At 44.7% G+C, this 25,030-nt stretch overlaps 1 protein-coding gene across 1 annotated transcript in view; it reads right to left on the bottom strand.

Annotated features, from left to right (window-relative positions):
• The window catches only part of DIXDC1 (DIX domain containing 1), a 68,456-nt gene that overhangs the window by 3,842 nt on the left and 39,584 nt on the right, over window positions 1-25,030 (bottom strand). The window contains 15 exon segments of the mRNA XM_003129869.5: window positions 1,221-1,329; window positions 3,033-3,138; window positions 11,617-11,683; window positions 12,204-12,365; window positions 13,193-13,239; window positions 13,242-13,281; window positions 14,285-14,356; window positions 14,439-14,531; window positions 15,396-15,449; window positions 15,880-15,959; window positions 15,962-15,983; window positions 19,130-19,180; window positions 21,383-21,436; window positions 24,190-24,260; window positions 24,263-24,278. Of these exon segments, the coding sequence (XP_003129917.3) occupies window positions 1,221-1,329; window positions 3,033-3,138; window positions 11,617-11,683; window positions 12,204-12,365; window positions 13,193-13,239; window positions 13,242-13,281; window positions 14,285-14,356; window positions 14,439-14,531; window positions 15,396-15,449; window positions 15,880-15,959; window positions 15,962-15,983; window positions 19,130-19,180; window positions 21,383-21,436; window positions 24,190-24,260; window positions 24,263-24,278 (1,044 nt within the window).

The raw sequence follows: 25,030 nt of genomic DNA, 5'->3' as shown, positions 1-25,030 counted from the left end.
CCTTTCGTGGCTCAGTGGTTAACGAACCTGACTAGGATCTATGAGGATGTGCGTTTGATCCCTGGTCTTGGTCAGTTAAGGATTCAGCATTGCCATGGGCTGTGCACGTGCATTCCACCCCTAGCCTGGAACTTCCGTATGCCAAGGGTGTGGCCCTAAAAAGCAAAAAAAAAAAAAAAAAAAAGAAAAAAGAAAGAAAAAAAGAAAAAGCAAACAGTCAAGGAGTTAAGAATAGGCATAGATACTTTGCAGAATTTCCTCATTTTTATTTTCTGAGAAAATACCACAACACACAGTTTCATGTACTCTTGCCAGTTCATTTTTTTGCTCTATATAGGATGCAGAAAGTTTTCTATGATTTGGCTAGACAGAAAAGAGATCCCAAAGCCAAGCTTTTGTTCAATATAAGTTCTTCATTTTCCCTAAAAAAACTTTTTTCTTTTTAAAATGAAAATTTTGTCCAAGTTTGGTCAAAGTGATTAAGACTTTAAGGAAGCCATCAGCTTCTTGGGCCATTCCCTGCACCTTCTCGGTCTAGAGTAATCGAGTGGCCTGAGGCTCTGGGAAACTCCTCTGACCTGGTTAGGGATCGCAGGTATACCTCTGGGTACTAATCCTTGAGTAGGAGTCTGGGGTTCAAGAATGACCAACTAGAAGTTCCCGTGGTTGCGCAGTGGTAACAAATCCAACTAATATCCATGAGGATTCAGGTTAGATCCCTGGCCTTGCTCAGTGGGTTAAGGATCCACTGCTACCATGAGCTGTGGTATATGTTGCAGACATGGCTCAGGTCCCGGGTTGCTGTGGCTGTGGTGTAGGCCGGCAGCTATAGCTCTGATTATCTTTTTTTTTTTTTTTTTTTTTTTTTTGTCTTTTCTACGGCCAAACCCACGGCATAGGGAGGTTCCCAGGCTAGGGATCTAATCGGAGGTGTAGCCACAAGCCTACACCACAGCCACAGCAACAAGGTATCCGAGCCATGTCTTCGACCTACACCACAGCTCACTGAAACACTGGATCCTTAACCCACTGAGCGAGGCCAGGGATGGAACCACAATCTCATGGTTCCTAGTCAGATTTGTTAACCACTGAGCCAAGACAGGAACTCCCAGCTCTGATTGGACCCCAGCCTGGGAACTTCCATATGCCGAGGGTGCAGCCCTAAAAACAAAACAAAAAAACACAACTAAACCACTTAGACTCCCTGGTAAATTCTGTACCTCCTCTTTGACGGTGCCAAACTCAGGATCCAGGGCTTTGAAGTGATAACGGTGATTTCCTTCTCGATCAATAGCTGCTTTAAAATCCTTCAGTGTCACCTCCCCCAACCTGCAACAGAAGGAGAGAATACTAAAATAGACCACTTATTAGTAAGTTGGAAAGATAAGGTGTTCACTTGAAACCCAGACCCCTGCCAAAGTCTCTGCAGGCAGAAACAGCATGGCCTTGTTTGGTCACTGCGCTTGATGACCCAGACGAGGCTGAGACAGCGGAAGTAAGGGAGCCAGACATATAGGGAATGAAAATGGTATCACAAATGGGGCAATCTGAGAATACTTTTTAAAAATAAATTTATTGCTTTGGCAGTAGCCAAAGCGCTTTTTTCCTGTTTTACTCTGGAAATAAGACACAAAGTCTCTGAAATCGAACTCTTTAAACTATCAACATATCTTAGTTCTCTTAATTTCCTTTTTTGCAACAATTCCGTTTCTCTAGGCTGGAGAATTAAATCAAGTATCACCATCTTTACTTCAGAAAGTTCCCCTCTAACCCAGGCCAAATAAGCAGAAAGGGAAATTTTATCCCAGTAGCTGGTTCCAGAGTTTAAAAATCTTTATTTCAAAGCCATTTAGGAGTTCCTATTGTGGCTCAGCAGGTTAAGAATCCAACTAGTTATCCATGAGTACCCAGGTTCAATCCCCGGCCTTGCTTGGTGGGTTAAGGATCTGGCATTGCCATGAGTTGCAGCGGAGGCTGCAGACGTGGCTCGATTCCGTGTTGCTGTGGCTGTGGTGTAGGTCGGCAGCTGCAGCTCTGATTTGACCCTAGCCTGGGAACTTCCATATGCCGTGGGTGAGGCCCTAAGAAGAAAAAAAAAAAAAATCAAAGCCATTTACCTTAAAAGGGAGGATATTAACTGAGTGTTTGAAAATTTTAAGCATGAATTCTCTGTAGGTTAGTTGCAGTCATCAAATAATAACAAAGATCAATGAGTGATAAACAGCCCTACAATGCCAAGCTGCAATCCACGGCTATTACCAGGAGCTATTTTCGACACTTAAAAAATGGTTATTCCTTAACTTGGGTCATCTTTCCATATCAAGATTGGAAGCACTATTATTGTGTCTGTACCTGGTAGGAGATCATGACTTGTCCTTGCAATGTCACTGCTTAGTGGTGAAGCTGCACTGGAATCTGTATCTTCTGTACTCTTCTCACGACACTGCGGCTCAAACACCTCTCAGTGGGTTAGACAGACAGTAACTAATGATTCTGCCTTCCTGTCCTTTTTTTTTTTCTTTTTTCTTTTTTGGCTGCCCCGTGGCATATGGAGTTCCTAGGCCAGGGATCAGACCTAAGCCACAATTGTGACCTACACTGCAGCTGTGGCAACAATGGATCCCTTAATCCACTGTTCTGGGCCAGGGATCAAACCTGCATCACTGATCCTGTTGCACCACAACGGGAGCTCCTTCTTGTCCTTTTTATTTATTTATTTATTTATTTGTCTTTTTGTCTTTTGGAGAACTGTGTCCGTGGCATGTGAAGGTTCCCAGCCTAGGGGTCTAACAGGAGCTGTAGCTGCCGGCCTACACCACAGCCACAGCAACACGGGATCCAAGTCGCATCTGCACCACACTACAGCTACACCTACACCACAGCTCATGACAACGCCGGATCCTTAACCCACTGAGAGGGGCCAGGGATTGAACCCGAAACCTCATGGTTCTTAGTTAGATTCGTTTCCGCTGCGCCATGACAGAAACTCCCCTGTTCTTTTTAAAGGATTATTAATGATCCCAGAACCTCACCTCTTTGGTATGTTGACCATGAAGGGCGTAAGTGACCGGTCAGTGAAATAGAGCACTTTCGTGCAGGCGCTGCTGACAGCTGGAGAGCTCTGTGAGTGAGGCAACCCTGCAATCGGAGAGACACTTTGTGATCAGACCATCCAGTTTGCTTCCAACTCCCCCTGATTTCCAGTTTTTCAAAATGTCCCAGGAGAAATGAGGCGGCCTGAAGTCACAGCACAGTTTTCATACCCTTGCCAAAAACCATGTTCCTAGGGTGGGACCCACATGAAGTCACCACTGGTGCCCCTAACAGGTGCTTCGGACATGAGTGCTCTTACCAGGGCCGAAACCAAGCGGGGCCCCATAGGGAATCCTGGGCACGAAAGCCTTTCTGTGTTCCCCATTTCTAGTTTTAGGAAATAGGCCTCTTTCAGTTTCCATGATCTTCCCTGAGTTTCAAAGGGCAGTTTCAAACAGTTGTTAATCAGGGAAGGGAGGGGATGCAGAGATCAGGGAGAAGCCGTCAAGAAACAATAGTGCAGCCTTGGGGCAGGGTCCTGGTTTCTCCTCAAGGAATATACAAGACAATATCTTTGAATTCTTCTGCAGAACTAAACTACCAACTAATGAAGGATGATATGGAGCACTTGCTCATTCCAGAAAGAAGGACAACCACCAGAACCAGTCCCAGGGCCACTAAATACCAGCTTGGAAGAAGAATAGGAGCTTGCCTCTACCCTGATCCTTATCTGTGACCCTATTTTCTACTCCCAAACTATAAAACCACTTTCCATTCTCTCCCAAGGGAGGGAACAGTCTTTAGGGCATGAGCCTGTCATGGCCTCCTTTGCCTGGCAAAGCAATAAAGCCATCTTTTTCTCCTTCACCCAAAACTCTGTCTCTGAGTTTCTATTTGGCACCATTGGACAGAGGCCAAGTTCAGCAACAAGACTCTTTTTTTTTTTTTGCAACGAAACTCTAATTTTCACCCATTCCAGGTGATTCTAGCAGGGGAATAGCAACCCTTCTGACAAGCACTATTGCTAAGAATCAAGAGGTCAGAGAAGCCCAGCAAGATTTCACCCAGGGTAGAATGGACACTTAGCAAGAGCTGCAGACACTGCCAACATCTAGACTGTAGAGGTCAGTGGTAGAGAATGTGCACGTAATTCATGATAAGAGAAATGATGAATAAGAACCACAGGAGCAAAGAAACCTTGGAAACTCAGATTACAAGGGGTCTCGTGCTTCCAATCTAAAAGGTATAAGGTCTACTGTATCCCCCATCTACATTTCTGCATTGCACCCATATCTTTTTTTTTTTTTTTAAGAAAGTGGTTTTTTTTTTTTTTGGTCTCTGTGCTATTTCTTGGGCTGCTCCTGCAGCATGTGGAGGTTCTCAGGCTAGGGGTCGAATTGGAGCTGTAGCCACTGGCCTACGCCACAGCCACAGCAATGCGGGATCTGAGCTGTGTCTGCAACCTACACCACAGCTCACGGTAACGTGGATTCCCAACCCACTGAGCAAGGCCAGGAATCGAACCTGCAACGTCATCGTTCCTCGTTGGATTCGTTAACCACTGAACCACAACGGGAACTCCTTTTTTTTTTTTTTTTTTTTTCCTGCTGCACCCAAGGCATGTGGAGTTCCTGGGCCACGGAATGAACCACAGTAGTGACCCAAGCTACAATTTAGTGGTTGCTTTTGAATTTAAATATACGTCTTGGAGTTGCCATCATGGCTCAGCAGTTAACGAACCCAACTAGTAACCATGAGGTTGTGGGTTTGATCCCTGGCCTCGCTCAGTGGGTTAAGGTTCCGGCGTTGCTGTGAGCTTCGGTGTAGGTGTAGGTTGCAGACGCGGCTTGGATCCCATGTGGCTGTGGCTGTGGTGTATGTAGGCTGGCAGCTACAGCTCTGATTCAACCCCTAGCCTGGGAACCTCCACATGCTGAGAGTGCGGCTCTAAAAAAGAGACAAAAATAAATATATAAATAAACAAACATCTTCAATTAGCTTTCCAATACTATACTATTTCACATGTAATATAAGAACAAAAGAAGTTACAACAGTAGAAAACTTACAACAGTAGAGTTCCAATTCCTCCATCCCAATCTTTGAACTATTGTCATTTATTTTACTTTCACTTATGATATAAACCATATGGTTTTTACATATGGTATACATCAATACTATTTTTGCTATAAACAGTCTGTTACCTTTTAGAGCAATTTTTAATAAAAATTAAAAATAAGGGAGGAAAAAGGTCTTCTATATTTACTTTCATTTTGACCACTTCTTTTCGTAGATTTCAGTTTCTTTCATATCATACTCCTCCTATCTGAAGAAATTCCTTTAAAATTTCCTGTAGTACAAGTCTGCTTGTAATGGATTCTCTTGGGGTTTGTGGAGGGAAAAAATATTCTATAGCTAAAGAATTCTGGATTTAATGGAGTTTTTTCTTCCAGTACTTTAAAGATGTCCCCACACTATCTTATGACTTGCAAGGTCAGATGAGAAGTTTGTAATTCTCATCTTTGCTTCTCTGTACGTAATATTTCTCTCCCTCTCTGGTTATCTTCAAGATTTTCCATTTTCTTTGATTTTCAGCAATTTGACTTTTTTGTTGCTTTGGTGGTGTTGTTATTCACACTTCTTGAAGGTCTCAGAACTTCTTGGATCTGCAGTGTGATGTCTTTAAATATTTTTATTTATTTTTATGTTTTTGTCTTTTTGGGGCCACAGTGGAGGCATATGGAAGTTTCCAGGCTAGAGGCTGAATTGGGGCTGTAGCTGCCAGCCTATGCCACAGCCACAGCAACGCTGGATCCAAGCCACATCTGCAACCTATGCTGTAGCTTGCGGCAATGCCGGATCCTTAACCCACTGAGCGAGGCCACGGATCAAACCCGTATCCTAAAAAAATAAATAAATAAGGAGTTCCTGTCGTGGCTCAGTGGTTAACGAATCTGACCAGGAACCATGAGGTTGCAGGTTCGATCTCTGGCCTTGCTCAGTGGGTTAAGGATCCCACGTTGCTGTGGCTCTGGTGTAGGCCGGCGGCTAGGCACCGATTCGACCCCTAGTTGGGAACCTCCGTATGCCAAAGGTGAGACCATAAAAAGGCCAAAAAAAAAAAAATCCTTTTCTGATGATTTCAACATACCAGTCATGTCTGAGCCTACTCTTGAATAGACACTTACTGACTCTTGACAGTGGCTTGTCACTTGTCATTTTTCTTAAAGATCTAGTAATTTTTTACTGACTATCAGACATCACATGTAAGAAGGAAAAAAAATGTTTATGTCTAGGAGTGCCCATGTGGCTCAGCAGTGTAAGAACCTGACTAGTATCCATGAGGATGTGGGTTCAATCCCTGGCCCCCACTGAGTGGGTTATGGATCTGGTGTTGCCTTGAGCTGTGGTGTAGGTTGAAGATGCAGCTCTGATTCTACCCCAGAACCCTGGGAAGTTCCATATGCTGCAGGAGTGGTCCTAAAAAACAAAGAAAAAAAAAGTTTATGTCTAGAAATGGGCACACTGCTTGTTCTTCCCAGCCATTAATGGTGACAGTTGAGTCAATCTAGTCAGGACTTGCGCCTGGGACTGGGATTTTTGTTAGTTACTTTCAATGACCTTCAGATTTCTCTAGTTACGTTTGTTTTTTTTTTGTTTGTTTGTTTGTTTGTTTTGGGGTTTGTTTTTGGGTTTTTTTTTTTTTTGGTTTTTTTTGGTCTTTTTGTCTTTTTAGGGCTGCAGCTGAGGCATATGGAAGTTCCCAGGCTAGGGGTCGTATCGGAGCTACAGCTACTGGCCTATGGGTGGAATTGGAGCTACAGCTGCTGGCTTACGCCACAGCCACTGCAATGCCAGATCCAAGCCTCATCTGTAACCTACACCATAGCTCCTGGCAGCGCTGGATCCTTAAGTCACTGAGCAAGGCCAAGGATCGAACCCCTGTCCTCACGGATACTAGTCGGGTGTGTTAACTACTGAGCCACAACAGGAACTCCTAGTTATATTTTAGGAGGGCAGCTGGTTTACTGGAGGGTTTTCCTCAATGTTCCTGCTCCACCCTTAGCTTTAGATTTTAGTCCTGTGCCTGTGCCTCAATCAGTCTCTCCACCGCGCGCGCCCCTCTTACGAAGCAGGCTGCTATTGCATATTATGCAGCACTCGCTCAGCTGGTGGTAAGGGATGAGGGGGCTTCTCTGTTGTCACGATCCAAACTCAGTCTTAAGAGTGGGGCATTCTCGTGATCTGACTCTGTCCTCAGTGGTAGGCAACCTCTAATGATCTGAGCTCAAGACAGTTTCCTGCCACCTTCCAACCCCAGGGGTGGGGAGTTCTTTTATCCATTTTTCTTTCCCCTAGCTGAAGCAGGAACAGGGAGGGCACAACAACAGGATTCATGCTTTTCCAGCAGTGACAGCTGCTCCCTTCCTTGGGGCCTCCACCACCCAAAGAGGTTTTCTCCAGACTCTGTTCCCATAACCAGTCTTTGTCTTTGTCATAAGCACCCAGTGGAGGTCAATGGAAGAGGCTGCAAGTAGGTGCAAGCTCTTCTTGCATTTTTGGGCCCCAGAGTTCCTATACTCTCTGCTCAGCTTTGCGTAATTAAACTCTCAGCTGAACTCTCATCTGTTTGTATGGTGGCCCCGTCTTCAGCCCGTGCTCTGCCACAAGTGACCCAGTGCTTGTCTCCTCTCTCTCTCGGTGGTGGCACTTGCTTATGTTTCAGGTTAGGTGGCTGCCCTAGGACTTCACCTCTATGATGGATTCAAGAAACCTGTGGTGTTTGAAGACAATCCAACTTGTTCTTGCTATTAGAGTAGGAGCAAGCCTCCTCCCAGCCTCCTATTTTTTTATTTTTCTTTTTATTTATTTATTTTTTTTTGTCTTTTTGCCATTTCTTGGGCTGCTCCTGCGGCATGTGGAGCTTCCCAGGCTAGGGGTCGAATTGGAGCTGTAGCCACCAGCCTACGCCAGAGCCACAGCAACGCGGGATCTGAGCCGCATCTGCAAACTACACCACAGCTCACAGCAACGCCGGATCCTTAACCCACTGAGCAAGGCAAGGGATCGAACCCGCAACCTCAAGGTTCCCAGTCGGATTCGTTAACTACTGAGCCATGACGGGAACTCCCCAGCCTTCTTTTTTTTAAACTCACTTTTTAAAAAATTGAGGCAAAATTCACATAACACAAAACTCACCATTTTAACCATTTAAAGTGTACAATTCAGTGGCATTTCGTATGTTCACAGTGTTGTTGTAACCATCACCACTATCTAGTTCCAGAACATTCGCACTGTCCTAAAAGGAAACCTTGTACCCATTAAACAGTCACTCTCTTCCCAATCCTGACATCTGTCTAATCTGCCCTACTTTCTGTCCCTAAGGATTCGCCTATTATGGACACTTCATATAAAAGGATTCACTCAATTTGTGTGTTGCATCTTTAGTTTAGGGTGGTTTTTTTTTTTTTGGTCTTTTTTGCCATTTCTTGGGCCGCTCACACGGCATGTGGAGGTTCCCAGGCTAGGGGTCCATTCGGAGCCGTAGCCACTGGCCTACGCCACAGCCACAGCAACGCGGGATCCGAGCCACATCTGCGACCTACACCACAGCTCATGGCAATGCCAGATCCCTAACCCACTGAGCAAGGCCAGCAATTGAACCCGAACCTCATGGTTCCTAGTCAGATTCGTTAACCACTGAGCCACGACGGGAACTCCTGGCATCTTTAGTTTAACATCTTCCAGGTTCATGCATCTGGTAGTGTGTATCAGTACTTTGTTCCTTTTACGGCGTAATAATATTTCATTGTATACATATTCCAGAATTTGTTTATCCAGTCATCAACTGATGGATATTTGGGTTGTTCTCACCTTTTAGCTATTGTGGATAATGTTGCTATGAACATGTGTGTACAAGGTTTTTTTTTTTTTGGAACAAAACTTTTTATTTTTTTGCTTTTTTTTTTAGGGCCACACCTGAGGCATATGGGGGTTCCCAGGCTAGGGGGTAAATCGGAACTGCAGCTGCCAGCCTATGCAAAAGCCACGGCAACTCAGGATACCAGCTGCATCTGTGGCCTATACTGCAGCTCACCATAACACCGGATCCCCAACCCAGTGAGCAAGGCCAGGGATCAAACCTGAGTCTTTTTGGATACTAGGGGGGTTCATTACCGCTGAGCCACAACAGGAACTCCTCTATGTCTAACTTTTTGACGATCCACCAAACTATTTTCCACAGCAACTGTACCACTTTACATTCCCACCAGCAATATATGAGGGTTCCAATTTCTCCACATCCTCACCAACACTTGTCATTTTCCATTTTTTTGGAACCACCTAGTAGGAATGAAGTGGTATCTCACTGTGGTTTTGGTTTGCATTTCCCTAATAACTAATTATTTTCAGCATATCTTCACATGCTTATTATCCATTTATTCATCCTCTTTAGAGAAATGTCTGTTCGAGTCTTTGCCCATTTGTTATCAGATATTTTTGCCTTTTATGTTAAATCGCAGGAGTTCTTTACATATTTTTCATCCCAGGCCCTTATCAGATACATGATTTTCTAACGTTTTCTCCTATTCTGATTGTCTTTTAATTTTTTTTTTCTTTTGCCACACCTGTGGCATGCAGAACTTTCTGGGCCAGGGACCAAACCTGTGCTATAGCAGCAACCCAAGCCATTGCAGTGACAACATGGAATTTGTGTGTGTGTGTGACTTTCTAGGGCAACAGCCATGGCTAGGAGTCAGGCTAGGGCCAGGCTAGGAGATGAATCAGAGCTACAGCTGCTGGCCTATGCCACAGCCACAGCAACACGGGATCTGAGCCGCATCTGCAACCTACATCACAGCTCATGGCAATAGTGGATCCTTAACCCACTGAGCGAGGCCAGGGATTGAACCTGCATCCTCATGGGTATTAGTCAGGTTCTTAACCCCCTGAGTCACAATGGGAACTCCTGGTTGGCAATTACTAATGAAGTAAAGGAGAAGAATGTTTCCAGAAGACCACTCGAGAGACTTTTGAAAAGTCAATGGAAGATAAGCTCCGATTGGACTCCTAGCCTGGGAACCTCCCTATGTCTTGGGCAAGGCCCTAAAAAAACAAAACAAAACAAAAAAAAACACCTAGTTTATAAGAAGCTGTGAATTAAATTTAGTATTTGAAATAAGTAATTTATATACACAAGAGAATTATTCTCAGGAGGGAGAAATGTATTAGACTTCTGATAAGGAGCTTCCAAATATTTAGACCTATGTATACTGGCAGTTTCTACTAATCTAAAGAAAAATTCAAAGCAATGCTAGAAAAATAAAGTGAAATTAATTCTGGTACTAAGACAATCTGTTTCATTCCCAGTGTAAATAACTCATTCAAGAGGAAAAGATACCTGGGGGCTTGAGGACACCATCTTGCATATTTGTGCATGTGCTTTAAGTGCTTTACTTTAGATTTTGTTATTAATGTGGGTTTATTTTTGTTGTTGGTTTTTTGGGTTTTTTTTTTTTTGTCTTTGTAGGGCCACACCTGTGGCACACAGAAATCCCAAGTCTAGGGGTTGAATTGGAGCCAGAGCTGCCAGCCTACACCATAGCCACAGCAACACCAGACCCAAGCTGGGTCTGCAACCTACACCACAGCTCACAGAAACCAGATCCTTAACCCACTGAGCGAGGCCAGGGATTGAACCTGCATCCTCATGGGTATTAGTCAGGTTCTTAACCCACTGAGCCACAGTGGGAACTCCCATTAATGTGGTTTTAAAAATTGCGTATTTAATATATAAAACTGGTTTTGGTCAGCCTTTTACTATTTGGTTTTTGTTTATTTATTTGGCCAAGTCCACAGCATGCGGAAACTGCCAGGCCTGGGGTCAAACCAGAGCCACACAGTGACAATGCCAAATCCTTAACTGCTAGGCCACCAGGAACTCCCTACTTTAGAACTTTAGAGTGATCTGTATGTGTGTTTGTTGTTTTATACTTTGCTCTGTTTGGTGTAACTGTTTTGAGCTTGTCTATTTTCCAAAGATATTTTAGCCTCTATGAATCAGCAGCATCCTGCAGGTGGCTAAATGGTACCTGGATTAATGGTGGTGGTGGTGATGATGGTGTGTGTCTTCATCATCCCAGAAACAACTTGATCTAATATTGCTACAGAAACATTTTATAAGAGTGAAGTAGTAGGAGTTCCCGTCGTGGAGCAGTAGTTAACGAATCCGACTAGGAACATGAGGTTGCGGGTTCGATCCCTGCCCTTGCTCAGTGGGTTAACTATCCGGCGTTGCCGTGAGCTGTGGTGTAGGTTGCAGACACGGCTCGGATCCCGCGTTGCTGTGGCTCTGGCGTAGGCCGGTGGCTACAGCTCCGATTGGACCCCTAGCCTGGGAACCTCCATACGCCGAGGAGCAGCCCAAGAAATAGCACAGAGACCAAAAAAAAAAAAAAAAAAACAAAAAAAAAACAAAAAGAGTGTAGTAGTACAAGATAATTCTATGCCCCAAATATCAGTAGCATAAAAAATACTAGATTTCTGCTCTATTATGCTAGAAGTCCTTACTGAGCAATGAGTACTTACTTGAATTAGGGGGCCAGGATTCCCGGTATTCACTACAAGCTTGAGTTCTGGGTGACTTGCCCCGAACCTGGGGAGCCACGCAAAGATCACAAGAGTTATGAATGATTCCACAATGGGAGTTTTTAGCAAGAAATTTAAATCATTAACATGTACCTAAAGTATATATTTTTCTACCACATTATTTCCCAAGTATATGAAATTGGACATGTGTAGCCTAACAATAATATTGTGCATTTAGTGAAAAGCTTTCTAATTTCCAATGAATTTTTAAATTTTTTTTCCAATGCACTTGCCCATTTTATTTCCTCAACCAATGCCAAGAGGACAGGGAATAAGTAGCAAAGGAAGACCTGTGGGATAAGAACCACAGGTCTTAGACAGTTGCTAGGAACAGGAGTTACCTGTGGACTCTATTGGACTGTCATACCACGATGAACAGCCAGCTCCCCCAGGGTTAAACCAAAGAGAAAAGCAACTGTAAACCATCACTAGCGTCTTATATCTTAGCACTGCATTCATCTACATTAAAAAGTGATAAGATTATGCCACTTTGCGAGGTAAAAGAAACACCAGAGAGAGAGGATTACCTTTCTCTCTTGCTTCCTCTGGGTCTCCAGGGCATGCAGGCGCTCCATGAGGCTGGAGATGCCCTGCTCCAAGCTGTCGATGGTGTGGTGCTGAGGATCGTGGCCGCTGAAGCTGTTGCGCAGGCTTCGGAGGGCATCTCGAACCAGCTGCAGGTCGCTTGTCTGTGGGCAAGAATGTGGAGCCGCTGGCATGGCGCAGTGCCATGGTGTTAACCACATCCCAACTGCTGGGCTCACCAAGATACGGGGTAGAGGTTTCCAGAAATGATCTTTATTTTTGAGGGAGGAGGTGTAAACTGTGGGAAACTTGCCTCTACAGAAGCAGGCTCCTATTTGCCCAATAATTTTTTTTTTTTTAGGGCCGCACCTTCAGCTTATGGAAGTTTCCGAGCTGCAGCTGCCGGCCTACACCACAGCCACAGCAATACAGAATCTGATCCGCCTCTTTGACCTACTCTGCAGCTTGTGGCAATGCCAGATCCTTACCTCTTTGAGCAAGCCCAGGGACCGAACCTGCATCCTCACGGACTCTACGTAGGGTTCTTATCCTGCTGACCCAAAACGGAACTCCTGCCTAATAACCCTTAATTTTAGATAGCAAATGAATAGCAACTTTACACACCCACTAGATGCAGGAATTAAAAAACTGAGATATAAAAGGCCTATCTAGGGAGCTCCTTCATGGTTCAGTGATAACGAACCTGACTAGTATCCATGAGGACTCGGGTTTGATCCCTGGCCTTGCTCAGTGGTTAAAGATCTGGTGTACAGGTCACAGATGCATCTGAATCTGGCATGCTGTGGCTGTGGCTGTGGCTGTGGTGTACGGCTCCGACTGGACCCTTAGCCTGGGAACTTCTCTATGCTATGGGTACGGCCCTTAAAAAAATAAGAAAAAGAAAAATGGCCCACTCTACTGGCGACGGCTAGGGTACTCTTCTGGTTTTGGCTAGAAGTGGCAAGTCTATAATCACAGCTTAAGGACTTACCCCTCTGTGAGTGACTGAAGCAGCTCCTTTTCCTGTCACTGGAAGAGAAAACCATTGCTCTGAGAGTTGTGACTATTGCAGTTGGTCACCTATAAGAGCAGGAAGAAATGGTGCCTGTTATAAGGTAGAATTCCAAACCCAGAGGTCCTGTCTTATATTTCTTCTTTATATTGGTCACCTTCTGACATAGTATATAATAATTATGCATCCATTTATGTCTCTATTAAAATTTAAGCCTCATGAGTGCAGAGTTTTTGTTTTTTTTTTTCCCCTTTTGTTCACTGCTATGTCTCCAATACTTGACACTTGAAAGCACTGCTGAATGCAGAGGGAACAGAATGGAAACCTCGACTTGGAGGCTCCAACTTGGCCGGTGCCTGGCCACTGGAGGCCACTGGGAATGCTGCTACAGTATCTTCTACCTTTGTTTCAGTAATAGAAAAAAAAAGAATAGGAGTTCCTGTCATGGCGCAGTAGAAACAATCTGACTAGGAATCATGAGGTTGAGGGTTCGATCCCTGGCCTTGCTCGGTGGGTTAAGGATCTGGAGTTGCTGTGAGCTGTGGTGTAGGCCGCAGACATGGCTTAGATCTGGTATTGCTGTGGCTGCGCTATAGGCTAGCAGCTGTAGCTCCGATTAGACCCCTAGCCTGGGAACCTCCATATGTCGTGGGTACAGCCCTAAAAAAAGCAAAAAAAAAAAAAAAAAAAAAAAAAAAAAAACCCAATGACTAATATTTTGTGAGCCTACCTCTGTACCAGGGGGATCTACCAGGACTGTGTTTCGCTATCTAGAAGGACTATCTTATGTATATTTCATAATGGCAGAGATGACTACTATTTCCATTTTCCAGATGAGCCTTATGTCTAAAGTTTAGAAGGTAATCAAATTAAGGTCACACAATGGTAAAAAGGTAGTAAAGTTGGAATTTGAAACCAGATTTTTTTTTTTATCTCAGAAGCTGCACTCTTAACCTTCTCACCAAACAGTCTCCTGAAAACTGACCGGTGGCCTTGGCTACCCCTGAGTCAGATACAGGATCTCCCTATTTCCCCTTTATATGTGGGAGGGGACCCTGAGGGGCAGGTTACCTCCTCTGCCTCTCTTTTCATGCAGTGAGCCAAAAGGACGTCTTTGTGTTCCAGCTCCCGCTCCAGATCCACCTGCAAACAAACCAGACACTCAATCAGAAAAGGATTTCTTCAGGTCAGAGAGGCAGGAAAGTCAGGCTGAACATGTTCCCACCTGCTGGTAACTGGCCTCAGAGAGTTTCCGAAGTGCTTCTTCCAACTTGGCCTGGTGCTGCTGCAGGAGGCGGTCCTTCTGCCCCAGCTCTTTCTGCAATAGAAACAGAGTGTACGGCAAAGCCAAGGACATCCAAAGGTCCACCTTTTGTGATGCAATTTCCACCCGAGGAAAGTAAAGCCTCAGAGGGAAGAGTCCTTTCCTCAAGCTGCACAGGGGGACATCACACACTGTGGGAGCCTCACCCGGTGCAAAGGATTCTGGGAAAGGGAAGGAGGAAAGGAACCACCATTAGTAAAAGGACCACGACCTGCATGCTAGTTAGACATAAAGGTTAAGAGTGAACTGAAGTTTCCAGACTCCTAGATCTCTGTACCTTCTCCTAGCCATGCTATCTACCTTCAGGGTTAGGGAATCAAGGGGACCCTGGGAGTTCTCTTGTGGCACAGTGGGTTAAGGTTTCAGTGTGGCCACTGTGGTGAGGGGTCGATTGCTGGCCTGGGAACTTCCACGTGCTGTGGGAAGGGCCAAAAAAAAGAAAAAGGAAAGAAAGGGATCTCTGGAAAGGAGTTCCTTGCAGAAAGCAAGGATGAGAAGAACAGTCCTTAAGGCAAGAGCAATAACAGGCTGTTCACAAAAGGTCAGAAATCACTTCCAAACCGATACACATTCTTACTTACTTACTTATTTATTTATTTTGTCTTTTTGTCTTTTTAGGGCCACACCCACAGCACAAGGAGGTTCCCAGGCTAGGGGTCTAATTGGAGTTGTTGCTGCCGGCCAACGCCAGAGCCACAGCAATGCCAGATCCGAGCCGCATCTGCAGCCTACACCACAGCCCATGGCAACGCCAGATCCTTAACCCAGTGAGCAAGGCCAGGGATCAAACCCACAACCTCACGGTTCCTAGTCGGATTTGTTTCCTCTGTGCCATGACGGGAACTCCTGCTTTCTTACTTTATATTCTCCCAAGAGCCGGTTCCTCTCATCCAGCTTCCTCTGCAGATCCACCTGCAAAAAGAATAAGAAAGAATTCACTGGCATGAAGGTATTGGGTATTGTCTGCCAAGCTGTAGGAAAAGAGCTACTTAGCAACTGGCGTTGATGTTGGCAGGTACAGCACACAGCACAGAGAGGGCATGGTTAGGCTAAAAACACTCAGCTGCTCTCCATGTCCTGAGTGAGATACTCAGACCAAACAAACAATACAGCTCTCAGTGTTTCAGTGTCCTCAAAGTTGAAGGGCTCAAGGCCAGTGTGGTATGGGCTTTCACCTAACACAGATGAGACTGATGGGGAATAAAAAAGAACTGCAGACTCCGAGGACAGGCATCGCAGAAGTAAGATGAGAGATTAGGATGGTAGATCTAACAGGACTTCATACTGTATCCTATTTGGCTACTGGGGCTCAGCGAAGTCCAAGTTCACTCTTTCAACTCACGTTCTGGTTGTGCAGCTCATCTTTGTCCATATTTGCCCTCAGTAGTTCCTGTTTGAGCTGAAGGACAGATGTGTCCTGTGAGTCAGCCTCTGCTGCAAGGCATCCTGGGGAGAAAGCACACTCACTACTAAGCTCCCAACTCATTCGTCAGCTAGTTATTACTAATCCCCTTACTGCATATTCAGCACTAGTTCTGGTAAACTAGAAGACAAAAAGAGGGAGTTCCCTGGTGGCTGAGAGGTTAAGGATTCAGTGTTGTCACTGCTGTGGTTCGGGTTTGATCCCTGGCCCAGGAACTTCTGCAAGCCATGGGTGAGGCCGGGGGGGGGGGGGGGGGGAGGTACAGGGTCTTGCCAGGAGAAGGTGATGAGGGATTTTTCTAGCATCTAAAGAAAACCCTGTCCATTTTCCCACCCAGCTGACTGAAACCTGATTTCCCCTCCACTCACTACTTGCCCCTACCCTGAGCTGTTGACAGCATGATGAGGAGAGGGAGTGGCCTTGGGGATCAGACAGACTTAGACTCAAGTTACTCATCTACCACTTGTTTTGGGGTCCACGTGACCTTAGACCATGAACTCTCCTTCCTCCCTCCCTGGCTTTCTCCTCTACGTCTTGGGTCTATAACTACTCAATCTAGATGAGCTCTTTTTTCTTCTCCTTTTCTACCAAGTCCCCATTCCTAGAGGGCTGGGCCCCATGCTGCCTGACACCCTGTTCTTATAGGAGCCCTGGAGTCATTTCCATCCTGCCTTCCAAAGCCTAGTCTGGACCAGGATTGAGAGTCTATTTCGATGCTCAGAACTGTTCTCAGACTGATGGTCCATCTTCCCAGCGTCGTAGGATCATACTAGCTTTAGGCTACCTTTCTCTCAGCACAGACTATCTTGATCCTACCAGGCCTAAGACAAGGTGGGTTGTACATACTTCTTAAAGGGATCACCTATGACACCATCCTCCAACTGTGGTGACTTCAAATGGAACTAATGTGCTGCAAACCAGCAGATTTGCCCTGACTTTTCTCTCTTTACAGACTGCAAAGAAGTGGTGCAGCCTATGGAGAATGTGGGAGCTCATTCTGTATTTGTTTTTGTTTTTGTTTTGTTTTTGCCACAATAGTTTCTTTTTTAATTTATTTTTTATTATTGTTATTTCCTTCCTTATTATTATTGTCTTTGTTTAGGATGGCACCCTCAGCATATGGAGATTCCCAAGTTAGTGGTTGAATCAGAGCTGTAACCGTCAGCCTACGCCACAGCCACAGCAACGTGGGTTCCAAGCCGCATCTTCACCCTACACCACAGCCCATGGCAACGCCGGATTCTTAACCCACTGAGTGAGGCCAGGGATCGAACCTGCATCTTCATGGATATTAGTCAGGTTTGTTTCTGCTGAGCCACAGCGGGAACTCAAGGAGCCCATTCTTTTTTTTTGTTTTGTTTTTTTGTTTTTGTCTTTTTGCCATTTTGGGGCCGCTCCTGCAGCAATATGGAGGTTCCCAGGCTAGGGGTCAAATCGGAGCTGTAGCTGCCAGCCTATGCCAGAGCCACAGTAACTCGGGACCCGAGCCGAGTCTGCAACCTTCACCACAGCTCACGGCAACGCTGGATCGTTAACCCACTGAGCAAGGGTAGGGACCGAACCCGCAACCTCATGGTTCCTAGTCAGATTCGTTAACAACTGCGCCACGACGGGCACTCGCAAGGAGCCCATTCTTAAACATGCTTTCTGCCATGACAACACATGGCAAGGTGGTCCAAGTCACCCTTGGCATTAGCAGTTCAGAGGGACATTTCCCAAAGTGTGCTCCACGGGATGCTAACAAGTGTCACATGGGAGAAAAACTGCTTCTGTGGTTAATATTCTAAACATTTTTTAGGCCAACCTCTTCACGACAGACCTTCTCTGGCCCTTTCATAAGCTGTCATTCACTCTGACTCTTCCAGCCTGTACAGCATTTCTCAAACTTATTGGAGCATGGAACATTATGTTTTCTGGAGTGTCTTAAAAGACTAAGGCTACAGAACATACTCTGGAAAATGCTGCTGAGTTACACCCTAGCCTAGCCCATGAATGGGCGTGTAGGGGAGGGGAGGAAAGCAGCAGCTTAACACATCTTTTTCCACTTCTATGTGTTCATTCAGTACATATACTCTCGCATGGGTGAAATGACACACATATGCAAAATTATTAGCTAGATCAGTGATTGTATTAACAAAAGACTGGAGATAACCAGAAGACTATCAATAAGAACTGATTAAATAAATTATCATATAGCCATATACTGGAGCACTATGCAGCCATAAGAAAGACCTAGGGAGTTCCTGTTGTGGCACAGCAGAAACGAATCTGACTAGGAACCAAGAGGTTGCAGGTTCAATCCCTGGCCTCCCTCAGTGGATTAAGGATCCAGCGTTGCCGTGAGCTGTGGTGTTGGTCGCAGACTTGGCTCGGATCCCATGTTGCTGTGGCTGTGGTGCAGGCCAGCAGCTATAGCTCCAATTAGACCCCTAGCCTGGGAACCTCCACATGCTGCAAGTGCGGCCCCAAAAAGCAAAAAAAAAAAGAAAGAAAGAAAAAAGACCTACTAGGAAGGTCTTTACATACAGAAACAGGATCATCTCTGATAAGATACATTGCTAAGTTAAAAAAGATCATGTCAAGTTGTATTTATAGCATACTGTTATTTGGGGGGAAATTATATACATACATATTTGGTGAAAACTTATAAGTTCCAGGAAAGAGAACAAGGTTGACTGGGAAGACAGGGCTGGAAGGCAGTCTTCTCAAGGATTATTTTTTGTTTCTTTTTAACTTTAAACCCTTTGAATGTTATTAGCTATTCAAAAACTAAGTAAATTATAATTTGTAACAATATATTCTTCTTTGGAGCAGAAGAAAACTGCCAAAAAGCTGAAACTGAAGGAAAACTGTAAAAACGGATTGCTTTCACAAATAGAAACAATCAAGGTGGCGGAGGGAAGTGACAGCATCATGCATCATAACCACCAGAAATAAACCTCAGCAAAACAAAGGTACATTCCTTTGCCTGTCTCACTTCCAGCCACAAAGACCTCTCTTAACTCACGGCACTTAGCCTGTGAAAGGCCCCATCAGATGCACATAAGAAAAGAGTAGAGGACCCAGCCAGCCCCCCAGTACCCATTCTCACCCACAGACTGCTTTATCTTCTAGAGATGTGGGGTTTTTCGTTTTTTGTTTTTTAAGAGTTGAATGTCTTTATTTTTACCTTTATCCCCTGTAAGTTTCTGGCTTCTTGTTTATATTTCAGCAGCTCCTTCTGCAAACCAAATATAGTTATTAGATCAGATGGTAACGTCTGGGATGCTTCAGAAGCATTACCTCATTCTGTCAGTGTGAACACAAAACTCAGATAATCATTCCAAGAAAAATCCACCCTCTACTGAGACAGAAGGTGGGAGGCACATCTGGCCCACGGAACAGGAAAGGCTGAGCTGTAGAAACAAACAGGACCGCTTCTTCCCTGTGGCACCCAGGCTCAGCTGTCCAGCTGCCCAGGCTCAAAGGCCCTTGGACTTTCTTGCCAAGAAAGATACTACCCATTCCCACAGACTCTCCTGCCTGTACTTAGCAATCTTCACCGACAGTAAAACCTAATCACAATCATCCACATTCCTCTCCCTGAAATACATGATCATATCTTGACATGCCTGCCCCCAATTTCATGAAATAATTATCTTCACCTATTTTTTTCTTTTTTTCTTTTTTGTCTTTTGTTGTTGTTGTTGTTGCTATTTCTTGGGCCATTCCTGTGGCATATGGAGGTTCCCAGGCTAGGGGTCCAATCGGAGCTGTAGCCACCGGCCTACGCCAGAGCCACAGCAACGCGGGATCCGAGCCGCGTCTGCAACCTACACCACAGCTCACGGCAACGCCGGATCATTAACCCACTGAGCAAGGGCAGGGACCGAACCCGCAACCTCATGGTTCCTAGTCGGATTCGTTAACCACTGTGCCATGATAGGAACTCCCTAGTTATCTTCGTTTTGAAGGCTGAGAAGTGTTAAGAGCTCTTCTGTTTTCCGAGAGGGTGTTGTTCTTTATGGACCAAACAAAACACACTTAGCCCAATAAAAAAATACTAAATAATTAACCCTCCCTTCCAAGAGATTAAACATATGTATATTTTTTACATATGTAGAATGTAATGTATGTGATTGTCACTAGGAAAAGAGATTTTAGAAGAGGAACACCAACAACTCAGACTCCACTCTCTTCTCTTCCTATGACATCCCATCAGGAATTTGGAATTAACACATCTAAAACGGGGATTCTTCACCTGAATTTCACAGATGGGCTCCAAAGTCATTCCAATCAAAACTCAAGTCCGTGAGTGGGTGTGCATGTGCTCATACATATTTCTGGGGAGAGGGTTAAAGGCTTTAGCCACATACTCAGGACTTCAAAAAAGCTAAGACCCAGAATTCTTGTTGTGGCTCAGCGGTTAATGAACCCAACTAGCCTCCAGGAGGACTCCGGTTTGATCCCTGGCCTTGCTCAGTGGGTTAATGCTCTGGTGTTGCTGTGAGCTGTGGTGTAGGCAGGTGGCTAAGGCTCTACTTTGACCCCTAGCCTGAGAACCTCCATATGCCATGAGTGTGGCCCTAAAAAGAGGAAGGAAAAAAAAATGCTAAGACCCAATGACCTAAAAGAATTCTAGAATGTATTCATTAAAAAAGACCATACTGGACTGTAGTTAATAAATGACATTGTACTGTACATTTGAAAGTTGCTAAAAAAGTGGTGACAGATTTTAACTATGCTTATTGTGATTATTTCGCTTTATATATGTGTGTGTGTGTGTGGTGTGTGTGTGTGTGTGTATACACATTCTCAAATCAATATTTTATATACCTGAAAGTAACATGTTACATCAATTATTTAAAAAACAACCATAATGGAGATCCCGTCATGGCACAACAGTTAATGAACCTGATCAGCATCTAGGAGGACTCAGGTTTGCTCCCTGGCCTCACTCAGTGGGTTAAGGATCTGGCGTTGCCACGAGCTGTGGTGTAGGTCACAGACTTGGCTTGGATCCTTCGTTGCTGTGGCCGTGGTGTAGGCCGGTAGCTGCAGCTCCAATTCGACCTCTAGCCTGGGAACGTCCATATGTCACGGGTGCGGCCCTAAAAAGAAAAAAAAAAAAAAACCATGACCATATTGATATAAGATCTATCTTTTAATTCAAAAGGATAAACAATATGAAACATTTCAAACGTATGGAAAGGTATAAGCAGTAATGACACTGATGCCTATTACCACTGAGATTAAAAAAGTATTATTACCTTTCTGCCATATTTAGGACCTATCTTTCTCTTTCGATTAATGACATAATACAGATACAGCTAAACTCCTGAGCCTGTATCCCCTCCCTTCTCCCCATTACTGTCCTGAAGATGGTGTGTAACATTTCCATAATTTTTTCTCTAAGTGTAAAAATGTGTACTTCCTGACATACCTTTAGGTCCTGATTCTCCTCCATACTCTGATCTAGACGACTCTGGATTATAATCTGAATGTAAGGCAAAAAGATAGTTATGTACATATGCTGTAAGATTCAAAGGCTGTTCATTCAACAAATATTTATCGAGCAGTTACTAGATGCTAGGCCTGAACTGTGGCTACAAAGAACACGAAAACAGTTCCTGCCCTCTAGTGGACACATACGGCCAGGGTGGTACAAGCAGATGAATGTGGATGAAGTTTAGAATGCGTTATATGTGTGTGATGGACAGGGGGCTGGGTGAGAGGCAAGAGAAATGGCCAGAGATGAAGCCGAGAGGAAAATGGAGCAGGATCATAACGGCCAGTAAAGGCAACGAGGCACTGATGAAAAGTTCCAGGCAAAGGAATGATAAAATCAAGTTTGCCTTGAGGTAAATTATTCTTGCTCTTTTATAGAAAATGAATTAAGGGTTCCCACTGTGGCTCAGTGGTAACAAACCTGACTAGTATCCATGAGGTTCCAGGTTCAATCCCTGGCCTCACTCAGTGGGTTAAGGATCCAGCATTGCTGTGAGCTGTGGTGTATGTCACAGATGTGGCTTGGATCCTGCATTGCTGTGGCTGTGGGGTAGGCTGGCAGCTGTAGCTCCAATTTGACCCCTAGCCTGGGAACCTCTACATGCTGTGGGTATGGCTCTAAACACACACACACACACACACACACACAAAGAAATTAAAAGTGAATTACAGGAAGACAGGTAAGGAATCAAGAAAACCCAGTGAGAAGGCCACCAGAACAGTGGATGAAGGCCTGAACTGGGTTGTGGCTGTGAGGATGGAGAGACTTGCATGAAGATGTTTAAAAAGTAAACTGGTAATCTCCAAAATTTATAAACACCTTCTGCAGCTCCATACCAAAAAAACAAACAACCCCATCAAAAAATGGGCAGAAGATCTAAACAGTTCTCCAAAGAAGACATACAGATGGCCAAAAACATGAAAAGATGTTCAACATCACTCATTATTTGAGAAATGCAAATCAAAACCACTATGAGGTACCACCTTACACCGACCAGAATGGCCATCATCAAAAAGTCTACGGGAGTTCCCATCATGGCTCAATGGTTAACGAATCTGACTAGGAACATGAGGTTTCGGGTTCGATCCCTGGCCTTGCTCAGTGGGTTAAGGATCCGGCGTTGCTGTGAGCTGTGGTGTAGGTCACAGATGTGGCTCGGATCCCCATGTTGCTGTGGCTGTGGCAAAGGCAGTGGCTCCGATTGGACCCCTAGCCTGGGAACCTCCATATGCCGAGGGAGCAGCCCTAGAAAAGGCATGAAGACAGAAAAAAAAAAAAAGTCTACAAACAGTAAGTGCTGGAGAGGGTGTGGGGAAAAAGGAACCCTAGTACACTGTTGGTGGGATTGTAAATTGGTGCAACCACTGTGGAAAACAGTATGGAGATTCCTCAGAAAACTAAACATAGAACTACCATTTGATCCAGCAATCCCACTCCTGGGCATCTATCCAGAGAAAACCACAACTTGAAAAGACACATGTACTCCGATGTTCACTGCAACACTCTTTTCAATAGCCAAGACATGGAAACAACCTAAATGTCATCGACAGAAGAGTGGATCAAGAAGATGTGGTACATGTACACAATGGAATATTACTCAGCCATTAAAAAGAATGAAATACCAGCATTTTTAGCAACAAGGATGGACCTAGAAATTATCATGCTAAGTGAAGTCAGCCATACAATGAGACACCAACATCAAAAGCTTTCACTGACATGTGGAATCTGAAAAAAGGACAGACTGAACTTCTTTACAGAGCAGATGCTGACTCACAGACATTGAAAAACTTATGGTCTCTGGAGGAGACAGTTTGGGGGGTGGGGGATATGCTTGGGCTGTGGGATGGAAATCCTGTGAAATTAGATTGTTATGATCATTATAAAAAAAGATAAAATAAAATAAAATGTTTAACCTGTAAAAAAATAAAAAGTAAACTGGTAAAATTTGGTGACTAATCAACATAGAGAGAATGGTCACAAAGGATTCAAGGATAGGATTCAGATTTCTTTTGGTTATTTGGGTATATGGACAGTGGTTAAAAAAAAAACAAAAAAACCAGAATCTGGATTTCCCATTTTGGTTCAGTGGTAATGAACCCAACTAGTATCCATGAGGATACGGGCTCAATCCCTGGCCTTGTTCAGTGGGTTAAGGATCCCGAATTGCTGTGGCTGTGGTGTAGGTTGGCAGCTGTAGCTCCCATTAGACCCCTAGCCTGGGAACCTCCATATGCCGCAGCTGCAGCCTTAAAAAGCAAAAAAAAAAAAAAAAAAAAAAGAAAGAAAGAAAGAAATGCAGAACTCCAGGGAGAGCTGAGCTGGAATAAATATTTGAGAGACAACATATGAGACAGATGGTAAATGAGTGAAGCCAAGGGAGAAATCCTACCCAGCTGAATGAACAAGACAGAAAAGGGCCCAGAGTGGAAGCATGAGGGGCAGCACCATTTAAGGCACAGGCAGAAAGACAGAAGCTTCAAAGGGGACCTGAGTGTAAAGTCAGGGTCTGAGGTCTGGGTCTGAGGTCTGGTGTGTCATTCACCCGCCTCTGGCTCTTTGACACAGTGCACAATAAATATTTGTGGAAGGAAGGAGGCATCCAAAATACATGAGGAAAACCAGGAGAGGTGAAATCAGGGAAGAGGGCATTTTAAGAAGGTGTAAAGAGCGTCAAATACTAAAAATAAATCAGACACACAAACCAGATCATTCAGTGTCCAGTCACAAAAGAAGGAGCTTACCAGCTGTTCCTCGGGATTGACTCCTGGTTCACAGAGGGCCAAGGGTCTCTCCTGTTCATCTTCGGGTAAGATCCATTGAGCAGTAAGGCCTGAAAAACCAAAGGCAGAAAGACACTTCACTCCCATTAGACGCCTAAGTCTAGAGCTGGACTTGGTAAGCTCATCCCCAAATGAAAGCGCAACTGGGCTTCCTTTAGAAATCTAATTTGGGGAGTTCCCGTTGTGGCACAACAGAAACGGTCTGACTAGGAACTATGAGGTTGTAGGTTCGATCCCTGGCCTCACTCAGTGGGTTAAGGATCCGACATTGCCGTGGCCTGTGGTGTAGATAATAGACGCGGCTTGTATCCGGCGTTGCTGTGGCTGTGGTGTAGGCCGGCAACTGTAGCTCTGATTAGACCCCTAGCCTGGAAACCTCCGTATGCCGTGAGTGCGGCCCTAAAAATACAAAAAAAGAAAAAAAAGAAATCTTTCTAATTTTGGACTCTTAAGTACCTCCAATTGCTCATCTCAGACTTATCTGGAATACCTTTTGTCCAGCCCAAGCTCTATGCCTCTTTCATCTCTCTCTGGACGCACCTGAATCCTCTGCTCCAAGCTTCCTTGGCCCCAGAAAACAATTCTAAAAATAAACCTTCCTTTCAGAAGTGATATTTCAAACCAGGGCTATTAAACTTAATTTTACCAGTTGGAAAGTGAACTAAAAACAGCACAGATGGAGTTCCCATCGTGGTGCAGTGGTTAATGAATCCGACTAGGAACCGTGAGGTTGCGGTTCGGTCCCTGCCCTTGCTCAGTGGGTTAACAATCCGGCGTTGCCGTGAGCTGTGGTGTAGGTTGC

Source organism: Sus scrofa, chromosome 9, assembly GCF_000003025.6.
Source record: "Sus scrofa isolate TJ Tabasco breed Duroc chromosome 9, Sscrofa11.1, whole genome shotgun sequence".
Classification (NCBI taxonomy): domain Eukaryota; kingdom Metazoa; phylum Chordata; class Mammalia; order Artiodactyla; family Suidae; genus Sus; species Sus scrofa.
The sequence above is the reverse complement of the archived record's forward strand: the minus strand, read 5'-3'. Positions and strand labels throughout refer to the sequence as shown.